This window comes from Lactuca serriola, chromosome 6 (genome assembly GCF_051521515.1).
Source record: "Lactuca serriola cultivar US96UC23 chromosome 6, Lser_US96UC23_V15, whole genome shotgun sequence".
NCBI classification, from domain to species: Eukaryota; Viridiplantae; Streptophyta; class Magnoliopsida; order Asterales; family Asteraceae; genus Lactuca; species Lactuca serriola.
Window position 1 is genome coordinate 61,298,704 of NC_136413.1, and position 11,748 is coordinate 61,310,451.

The 11,748-nt window shown below is 35.6% G+C and overlaps 1 protein-coding gene across 1 annotated transcript; it reads right to left on the reverse strand.

The window, feature by feature from the left end:
• Nucleotides 1-4,887: 4,887 nt before the first annotated feature.
• Nucleotides 4,888-7,757, reverse strand: LOC145059152 (receptor-like protein EIX2). The gene has a single exon (XM_079007016.1). It carries the CDS (start codon nucleotides 7,694-7,696, stop codon nucleotides 5,021-5,023), a length of 2,676 nt encoding a protein of 891 aa, XP_078863142.1. The 5' UTR covers nucleotides 7,697-7,757; the 3' UTR covers nucleotides 4,888-5,020.
• Nucleotides 7,758-11,748: the final 3,991 nt, after the last annotated feature.

Here is an 11,748-nt window from a genome sequence, read left to right on the forward strand (position 1 = left end):
CCCGTTTCCCCGCACTCGTAGCATGTTTGGCTTACTCCGGTATTTGTTTTAGGGATGGCCTATTGGGCTGGCTCTTTACAAAAAACGAACAGTGTGTCCTTTCTTGTTGAAATCTGTGCAATGCATTTCCCGACAAGTTCCAACATGGTGGAAGTTGCACTTGATACATTTTGGTAGTGTTCCTGCATATTGTTTTATTGGTGTTGGAGTGGCCGGGACTGTGACAGTGTGGGCTGCCACTAATTGTTCTTTCTTCGCAGACTCTTGCGTTGATTTGCTCTTTCTCTTGTTCTAGGGTTTTCTTTTGTTTTTGCTCCCTTTTTCTTGTTCGGGAATGACCGTCATAAAGCCCTGGCGAACTCCATGATCTACAAGCGTTCGTGCCAAGCATTTGGCACTATCAAAAGTAGAGGGGTTTTTAGATACTACATTTCCTTGAATCTAGGGGGATAGTCCCTAGATGTATCGCTCAACCTTTTTACTTTTTGGGGTTACCATCCCGGGACAAAGTACTACTAGATCGCTAAATATGGCAGTGTAGGCTGTGATGTCAGAGTCCTTCATTGGAAGGTTCCCGAGCTCTTAATCTAGTTTTTGTACTTCGCCCCTTAGGAAATACTCTGCTAGCATCATGATATTTAGGTCCTCCCAGGTCAAAGCATTGTCCACGGGGAGTGTTAGCGATTTGACATGGCTGTTCCACCAAGAGAGGGCCCCGTCGATGAATGTGCAACATGCGAATTTGACTTTACTCTCTTCCGGACAAGCACATATTTCAAACGCTGACTCAGTCTTCTCGAACCACCTTGTCAGGGCGATGACACCTCCGTCTCCATAGAATGCTTTGGGTTTGCAGTTCGAGAAGTCCTTATAGGAGCATCCTCTTAGTCGACCATGGTTGTCGCCTTCGTTAGAACTATTAGTATCATTTCCAGCCCCATTGGTACTGTTGGAGCTAATCTATGCTATGGCAGCGGTTACATCAGCTGTTATAGCAACTTGAAAGACAACAATATCCATCGGTGTGGGTGGTGGCGGTGGTGGTGGTGGCGGTGTTGTTGTTGTGTTGTTGAAACGTCTGTTAGATTTGCGCGGTGGCATTTTCTGCCATAAATTTGAAAGATGAAATGATGATGAGTGTTCAATAATGGGTACAAGTCGGGTGCGAATGGACTAGGTTATTTTTGTTTCATTTATTTTGCGTTCCGATTTTCGTGTATTTTGTAAGTGCTTCATGATGGAAATATAATATTGTTAATTTAAATGATTACAATCAATTTATGAATTTACTAGCTAAGACTTTCCAATGGAATAAAATGAATGTCAATTTCATTGATATATTTTAGTACATAATACTGGGAAAATTTGGCCTTTTAAGTAGGCCTACAATACATCAATGCAAAGGAAAATTTTGAGAGCATATCGACTCCCTTGAATAGTGTAATCACTTATTCGTAGGGTCGATCCTACACACAAAAAAGAGTAGCACTGACGCTTACTCGAAAACACCTAATCTATAACAAAACATGACTAATATAGGAACTACTCGTGGTGCATGGTATTCTATGAGCCCTGGAATGAAGTCATGAAGGTCTACATCTCTTTCACTCGGTGCTCAGTCATGAAGTCATGAAGGTCTGCATGGTATTCTACGAGGTTAGTAGTAATGTCGTTTCATGTATTTAACACTTTTCGTAAAAATAGTAAAATAACGTATTTATATGTTTGCGTTTTAATGTAGATTTTCTTGTGTGATACTTGTATCCCCCCCCCCTCTAAAACATAGAAAAAGTCTTGAAAAATGTAGGGGTATGAACTCACCTTATCTGTATTCGTGATTAGATAACCAAGTGACGGTGATGATCTTTATGTTACGAACACTTGAAGATGATTGCATCGTAAGAGTTTTAACACATACTAATGTGTGAATAAGATGAACTAGTATGAAAATGTTTACATAAACACTAGATTATAAGAACTTACAATGATTCCTAAGGAAATAGCTTGAAGAATAAGGCTCCACGGGATGTTTGATCTTTGAGTTTGGAAGGAAATGAGACTTGATATTTGAGAGAGAATTTGTGAAGTGTGAATGTTTAACTGTGAATGAGGAATGGCTCTAATTCGTGTATTATATAGGATACAAGAGATAATGAAGTGACACTTACGTTGGTAAGTGTAATATATCACTTTGGGAAGATAAATAACCAATCAAGTGGCACCATATCATGATATTTAAGGGAGATTTCGGCCCTAAGAGGGTGATTTCGGTCCCAGCATGACCGAAATCATCATAAACACTTTTCACAAATTAAATTTCGGTCCTAGCTTCAACTAAGGAGGAGATTTCGGTCTTGACATGCTTCCATGAAGGGTTTTCGGCCTTAGTGGGCCTTAGATAGGTGATTTCGGTCGTGATCTATCCCATGAAGGTGATTTCGGTCCTAATGGACCATAATGAGCTTACAACTAAGTAATGTAATTCATTTGATTTTTGTTGACTCTCCAAGGTTTATCACAACATGGATTTCAAAGTAATGCATATAATAACTTATATAGCCATGCTTCATGGCATTCATAGTTCTATTGCATCAAGTTACGTTGTGAATTTACTGGTACATGGTTGGAGTTTAGACCTTGATTGTTCTAGCATTTTTCCAGTTGTGACAGTCTTTTCATTTCTCTCAACCTAACCTATTTAATAAACAGGTTGAACACTTGTTATTGAAGATTTGTTACTTGATGGAACCCTAGTTATCGATTTGTCACTTGATGGAACCCTAGTTATAAAAAAAACCTTTAAAATCAAGTAATCCTTCAAAACAAAATTATATAAAGCTTAAAAACTCCAATAATTGTTCACGTTTCAAAATAATACAACGATAAGTCTATAAGCCTATAACACAAAAACAAATCAAGTGTTTACAACCGTAATAACATTTGTACACAGTAAATGCTAAACAACTCGACTATCGATAGAGGTCACTAACCCATGTTTTTTTATTGATAAAAATAATTAAAAGATAATAATCAATCAAATAATATATATATATATATATATATATATATATATATATATATATATATATATATATATATAGTTTTTTAAGCAGGTTTGCAGGCTGTAAATAATTTGAGAATTTTAAGCCTAACCTAACCCTTTTAATTAAATAGGTTGAACAGGTTGACTCGTTTAATTAAACATGTTAAAAATCTCAACCCAATCAACTAATTACCAACCCTAGATAAATGGTTGATGATTGAAAGTGTTGATAAAGACAAAAATGTGTTACCTAAAGAAGTGAAGATAGAGGATTTCAAAATTAACACAATGGAGCTATTGAAAACATCTTATAGTGAATTCGGGAAGCATTCCTTGAAGGCATAAGGTTAAAGTTTTTGCATATTTGATTCTAACCATTGGATGCTAATATGACGTTCACGTGGACGTTCTTTTTTACTTAATTCTTATTTTATTAAACTTTAAATTTATTTTAATATTAAACAATTATTAATGTATATTTTTATTTATTGAAAACTTAAAACTGATATTATTGTGAAAAAAATAAATGAAAATCACCCTCATGAATGTTGTCTAAGTGATTTCATAACCTGTGAAAGCCTTCATCTTATTCACAATTTTTTTTGTTGATGTAACTCAAAATCCTAACAAATTCATGATGCTATATATTGTGGTGGTTGTTTTGATGGATGTAATGTGCACAGAATTTTGCAAAAAGGATGTCATGTTGACACCACATCATGTTTATAACTGATTTATCTCATTAAAACTGACACCATTTGTGTAACACATTAGATTACAATTAGTACCAAAATGCAAATAATGTGGTGAAATAGTGACATTATCCCTTGTATAGATGATAAATAACACAAGTTAAATACTAGGCAAATTCACAATCTTGAAAAAAAAACAAATATATTAAACCGGTATACTCATTTGATTTTGAGAGAAGTGTCCTTATAAGATTAGACTGTGATGGTCTACCACCAAATGACGTTCTTTGTAACTCATGATTTCCATGGTTTCACCTTTAGAACCGCACCGTCGATCTCCATCTTCATCCACCTTTTCATTTTCTTATGGTCGGACTCCAAGTGCATGCCTTCTCACACAACACCTAAGAACCCACAAGATAATTTGCAGCCATTTACTCACCACATGAGTAGAAAATAGAATATCATACCAAGTAAAAACTCAAACTATATATAACGGCACTAACTAAATTTTCTGCGTCGCTCTTTATATTAGAATCATCACATGATTCTCATAATTTATTAATTTACAACGTAGGATAAAGATTTCACAGTTAAATTTGGAACATTAGTAAGTCATATGTTCCATCTTTTAGGAGAACATAGGTAAAAGTGCAAGTTCAAACGGTATCTATTACCTTTTAATTTCAATCTTTTCATTTTGAGATACTTGTTCATCTATAGTCATCTAGGGGCCATGTGCTGCAGATAAAAGGGGCATTGCTGCAAATACAATAGAGAACTCAATAATAGAAATGATAAACTGAAGAGTAAATGACACTTTCAATTTCCATTTATAACTTCTTGTGGGGTGGGTGGGGGGTTGCTCATTCATTTTGGAATCACTGATGCAAAAAACCAATACTAATCATGTTTCCCATTGCGAAATGTAATGGAAGTTCAATTACTACCAAAGTATGATATCTAATGGATTCTCCGTTCCATTATTAAATTGGTGGTTTGTTTCAAACGAAATCAATTTGTATCAAACTGTTTTTTTCCACATAGGTCTGGTTCCATTTCCGATTTGTTATTGTACCTTTAATTTTCATCTTGTTTTTAGATGCTACAAATATATGAATTTTTTTAGGATATCTTATCTCATACAAAACAGGGAAAATGGCCACCCATGGTGTTGGTGGCAAATATATTGATATGGGAGACTTAAAAACCCCAGCCAAATTACATATTGCATACAGGAAAATAAGAAATCGGAAATATAAAATTAGATAACAAACTACATCTGTCAATGCTTTTGGAAACTTGTAATGAACACAGCCACCTTGACATAAACCCAATCTTTGAAGCTATCAAAAAAGTGAAAAAATGCATGTCTCACTCGACGGTCAAAAAGTAAAGTACCACATACTATCCAAAATCCAGTAGCAAAACCCATTCCCCCACCAATATAAAACCATCCCCAGAGTTCATCTATGTCTTCCTCATCGCCCTCACTTTTACCAATAAGAGGTGGTGCTTTTGATTCTTCATCTCCAGGACAACTTTTGGTAAGGGGAGGTCCACATAGACGTGCATTTCCATTGTATCTTGAAGGTTGAAAGGATTGAAGTTGAGTGCTGATTGGGATTCTCCCAGACAAGTTATTAAATGACAAGTCTAGGTCATTCAGTAAACTCATCTGAGACATGCTTGATGGTATCCTCCCTGAAAAACGGTTTCTAGATAAATCCAAAGTCAAAAGGTTTTTTATCTCACCAATTTTCTGTGGAATCTCTCCAGATAGAGCGTTCTTTGACAAGTTCAGAGCAATCAAGTCATAAAGATTGGTAATTTCATATGGCATTTGTCCTGTTAAATTGTTGCTTGACAGGTCAATGATCTTCAACAATTTCAGAGTGCTAATGAATTCACGTTCATCTCCTTGCCACTTAATCATTGCGTGGTCAACATATGTCTCCACTCTATATAAACGATCGGTTATAAATCTGTAATATTCTGCATCTTGTGTGAATCCTGGTTGAACCATCCTCGTAAGATTACTCAGACATGATGGGATGGTTCCATGGAGGTTGTTCAATGACAGGTCGAGAATTTGAAGATTTGCTAATTGACATAACTGTAAAGGGATGGTTCCAAAGAAGTTGTTTGATCTTAGAATAAGAACATACAACCCTGTTAAGTTTTCCCCAATTGAGACAGGCACATTACCCGAAAACTTGTTGGCCCCCAAATTCAATGAGATTAAACTTGTGCAATTCTTTAAAGGCAAAGGCAAGTCTCCAGAGAAGTCGTTCTTGTATAAATACAACACCTTGAGTTCTATCAAAGATCCGATAGAGGGAGGAAGCCTTCCAAAGAGATTGTTGTGTCCAAGATTAAGAACTTCGAGGTGTTTGAAATGCCATAAACAATCCGGGAGTTTTCCGCTTAATGAGTTATGAGAGAGGTCAAGAAATGATAAGAAACCATCAACTATTTGGCATATAAATGAGATTCCCCCAGAGAATTTGTTTTTGGAAAGATTTAGTGATGACAAAGTGGAAGGAACATTCGGCACTGGACCAGAAAAGCTGTTTGAACTCAAATCAATCACTGAACGGTTGGCAAAATTTGATGATAAATCTGGTACTTTACCGCTAATGTTGTTGGAAGAGAGAATCAGATATTTTAATTGAGAAGGCCACATGTATGCAAACTCCTGAGGAGTTGTGTCTGAAATTCCAGTATCAAAAAGATCATGTATATTTCCATTTAACAGATTATTAGATAAATCCAAGTGTTCTAGGGATGAAAACTTTCGGATCTCACGGGACAATGACCCTGTAAATTGGTTATAGGAAGCAGACAAGCGTTTTAATGCATTGGATGTGCATCCAGACAAGTTGTTGAGAAAATCAGGAAATTTGACAACAGCAGAGTTATTATCAAAGTACAAAGTTTCCAAACTACAGAGGTTACCAAGATACTTGGGTATTCCATCTAACATGTTGTAAGAGAGAGAAAGTTCGTGAAGCTTATTGCTTGTCAATGGGAACAACCAACGATACATGGATGAGGTGAGACTGTTGTTTACGAGATAAAGGGACTCAATAGATGAAGAAGAAGAGTTGAGAAATGAAGAATATGGATACATGACCTGTGACAGCTCACACCCCTGTAAACTTAAAATTGATAGTTTTGGGAGACTCAGAATTACATTTACCCAGTGATTTTGTTTGGAGAGGGAAATCCCATCCATATAAAGTTCCTCCAAATGAGAGAGATGAGATAACCACTCTATGTTTTCAACTCTAAATCCTCCATTATCAGATCTAAGGTTAAGTTGTTGCAAGTTGGTGAGGTTTCCAAACTCTGGAGGTATGGTTCCATAAAGAGAGTTAGATGAAAGATCAAGGTGCCTTAACCGAGTCATGGAACCAATGTAGGTGGGAATGGTTCCATTAAGATTATTGCGGCCGAGGTTGAGGTGCCTTAATTCAGACAAGGAACCAATGGACCTGGGAATGGTTCCATTAAGATTATTGTAAGAAAGATCAAGATATCTTAATCGAGTCAAAGAACCAATGAAAGTGGGAATGGTTCCATGTAAAGAATTGTAGAAAAGGTCAAGATAATCCAAGTAGGTTAAGTTTAGCAATGAACCGCTAATCTCACCTCTGAGATCATAGCCTTTGATATCAAGCCCTATGACATGACCGGTTGGGTTGCTACAAGTTACTCCACTCCATTTACAGCATTCATCATCTTCTTCTGTCCATGTAGAGAGAGTATCAAAGGGGTTATCTTGAAGGGGAGCTTTGAAAAGAAGGAGAGCATCTCTCTCCTTATCCCAACACTTTTTTTTCATAACACCATTATTAGTATCATCACCTCCTTCTCCCACTGCTACCAATTGGCTGGCAGTTGTAGTCACAATGAATAGCAAGAGATATGAGAAAATTATAAAAACACAATTGTTCATAATGTAAATGTAAAATGAAAATCTTGGTGATTTTTGGTTTGTGTTGATGCCCTCATGAGGCCAGGGTTTATGTAGTCTACTAGTCTCCAATGTGAACATGAATGATTGTAAGTGGGTACGTAGGTGGCGTCAAATTGGTGTCTGGTTGTGTGGGGTATACAATATTTAATTCCCATTAAATCTGAACCAAACTGTACTAAAAAAAATTTAAAGATGAATAATTGGATCTAATTGCCGCAAATTAGAACGTTCAAACTTCAAAGACTTGCAAGTCTTTTCCCATCTTGTGATATAAATCCCAAGAAAACAAACTCATGAAATTAAATACACATCCGTAATAACGTTAGTTGGGTCTAATTAAAATTCAATGACTATGAAATGAACCTTTATCGGATACAAAAAAGTCAGAATGTAAACGCAAACTTTGAAGTTTGAACTAGACCCTAATTTAACACCATTCATGAATTTCTCCATAATAAATAATTTATGTTTAAGATAACACCACTACAAAAATATGTCATTTAGTGGCACATAAGAAGTGCCACTAAAAACCAAAAAAAAAAAAAAAAAAAAAATGACAAAAATAGTCATTTACACTAATGACATTACAAAAATAGCTAAAAAAACCGAAATTACAAAATTAGCCCACAATTTCGCAGATGGAGATGTCCCATCTGCGAAATCAGCATCTCATCTGCGAATGTACAAGCATCTAAAGCAAGCACCTAAAGCACAGTTGTGCTTTAGATGCTTGTACATTCGCAGGTGCTTTTAAATTTTTTTTTTTAATTTTTTTTTCTGTATATATAGGGGTAAAATCGCAGATGGAATAGGTCCATCTGCGATTTACTCTCACTCTATCTGCGAAATTGTGGTTTTTTTTTTTTTTGTTTTTTTTTTAGTTTGACTATGAAATGAATTGGTTTGACTACGAAATCATGTTCATGTATAAAAAGTTTTGTAGAAAAATATCATTTTGGTTGTTATTTGTTTAGGAACTTTCTCTACAATTTGCTCAAAAAATGATTGAATATTTGGTTTGTCTTGTAATCGGTGGGAGATAACAAGTTAATGGAACTAATTTGGAATACATATGTCCACAGGGAGGTTTTCTAAACTTGCTTTGATATTTTCTAAGTATATTAGTTATAGTGATTTTGTATCTTTGGTAAGAAGCAAAATTGGTTTGTTAGAAAAATATAGAATTAGTCTTCGTTTCCACCATCCTGAATTAAATTATTATATAGCTATAGTTGAAGACATGGATGTTAGAATGTTGATAAACGTAATCAAATGTAGTGGAGGAAGGGCTGTGAAAGTGTTTGTGGTGGTTGATGAAGTTGAGGAGGTTAATGGGGGTGGTGAAATTGGAAACCAGCTTGTTGGTAATTTATGCAGTTATAAAGGGAGCAACGATCCGATAAGTACTTTCAATACTCCCAGTGTACCTCAGTTTCACAGTGTTGCTGAAAATGTTAATGTTAGTTATTCACCTATTCACTATGTGGATCCTGAGAATTACAAGCATGTTGGTGATGATGATGTTGGTACTTATCTTGATGATGTGGGTGGTCGTTGTGATGATGTTGGCGAACAAGAAGTTAAAGTTATAAGTAGGCGTGTGGTAGATAAAACTAAAAAGAAAAAAAATTCAAGTCAAAAAAATGAAAAAAATCATATTTACGGGCATTATGTTGATGTTGGTGATGTATGTTTAGATATAACCGAGCTACAAAGCAATTCCGATAGAGATGAGTTGGGTGATGAAGTTAAAGCTAAGTTTCCCGATAACCTTTTTCACGGTATGCCCCTTGTACCAGTATGCCCAGTTGATATTAATGAAGATATCCCAACACAAATGGTAGACATGAATCTTCAAAAGATTCAATGTGAGAGTATATTTAAGAACAAAGAACTTTTAAAGCGGTGTATTGGTAAAAAATGTCTTCGAGAAGGTTTCCAGACGAGGACAAGTAGATCCACCAAATCAAGGTATGAAGTTGTGTGTGTTTCGAAAAATTGTTCTTGGTTACTAAGAGCAAAAGCAATTAAAAATTCTGATGGACTTTTCCAAGTGAATAAATTTGTTGATGTGCACACATGTTCTTCAACATTGTTGCAACCAAATCATCGACAAGCAAACAAATATGTTTTGGGTGAATATGTTGTTGATGTTTTGGCTGAAGACTGTAGTAGAGTTTATCGGGGAAAAGAAATTGTTAATGATATGAATGCTCAATTGAATATCAATATCTCATACCATCAGGCATGGCGTGCGAAGCAATATGCATTGTTGTCGTTAAGGGGTACGAAAGAGTATTCTTTTACCAAACTTCCTGCATATTGTCACAACTTGGCCAAACATAATCCGGGTACTGTCACACATATTAAAACAGATGCTGATGATCGCTTTGAGTTTTTGTACGTCGCACTCGGTTGCTCGGTTAGTATTATCATATTATATTAATTTTTTAATATTTATTTTGGTGTATTTGAATAAATATACAATGTATTGTAGGTATGCGCTTTTGTCAATTTTTGTAAGCCGACCCTAGTAGTAGATGGAGCTCACCTAAAGGGCGAGTTCAAAGGTACCATGTTACTTGTAGTTACTAAGGACGGACAAAACCAAATATTACTAGTTGCATATGGTATATGCAAAAATGAGTGTACCGATTCTTGGACATGGTTTTTTCAAAAACTACATGATTGCATAGGAAATATGCAGGAGCTTACAATTATATTTGATAGGTCTCCATCTATAGCAACATCTGTTGCCAACATTTTTCCTCACGCTCATCATGGAATATGTGGTGTCCATTTGTATTTCAACATAGTATCTAGATTCGGCAAGAGTAAGACGGTTAAAGGAATTTTTTGGGAGGCGTGTAGGGCGTACACAGTTGATGTTTTTGATGTTGCCATGGATGTTATGAAAAAGACAAAAGAACCAGTATGGGAGTACTTAAAAAGTATAAATTCGTAAAACTTGGTCAATGGCACATTTTAAAGGGAACCGATACAATCTTATGTCGTCCAACAGTGCGGAGTCTATAAATGCATTATCTAGACACGCACGTAAGGTGCTAATACTTATGTTGATTGATTTTTTTCGTGCTACAATGCAACAATGGTGGTTTCAAAGACGTAACTTTGCAGGTATTAAGTAAATTTGTAATATTAATGTTTTATTAGTTTTGATGTTATTGATCTTAACTTCTTCATTTTGGCTGTTTTTTAGCGGAAGCAACAACAATACTTACCCCTTGGGAGGATGAAGTTATAAAAGAAAACAAGAAAACTTTTAGCAAATGGGATGTTCGCATGATCTCAAATACGAAATGCGAGGTCAAAAAGGGGGCACAAAATGTGATTGTTGATTTTCAACATATGACATGTACATGTAGGCATTGGCAACTTGATGGCACACCTTGTGGTCATGTTATAAGATGTTTAACAGTGCACAATTACCAAGACTGCTCGAGGTTTGCATTAAATGCTTACTTTACCGAAACACTGAGGAAAACATATGAGGAATCAATAAACCCTCTGCCAAAGCCATCCGAATGGGAGATCCCCAATGATTTGATGATTGTTAAGCCACCTAAAATGGATAAACGTCAGCCAGGCAAGCCAAGAAACACAGACCGCATTCCATCCCAAGGCGAGGGTCCAATTATAAAAGAGTGTTCTACATGTGGTCAACTAGGACACACGAGAAATAATTGTACTGGAAGGGTGTCCGGTAGCGGAGCAGGTCACATAATTTCTACTGCAGAAATGACATATAATATTGGTGGTTCAGCGGGTTGCTTACAAACCTATAACGCTGATTTTGATATAAAACAACCTTGAAATTAAGAGTAATGATGACTTGTTTACTTATTATGTATTGTAATATTTTTATTAACTCTTACAAGACATTGCTATGCTTTCATATTTTAGTTAAGTTTGTTGATTATCACAATGAATGAAGCCTTTATATTATAAAATATAGTTTGCAGATTTTTTTTAACAGTTACAACATGTTATTTAAAAAAACAACAAACGAT

Coding starts and splice junctions, on each gene's coding strand:
- LOC145059152 (XM_079007016.1), bottom strand. CDS start 7,696: ATGAACAATTGTGTTTTTATAATTTTCTCATATCTCTTGCTATTCATT.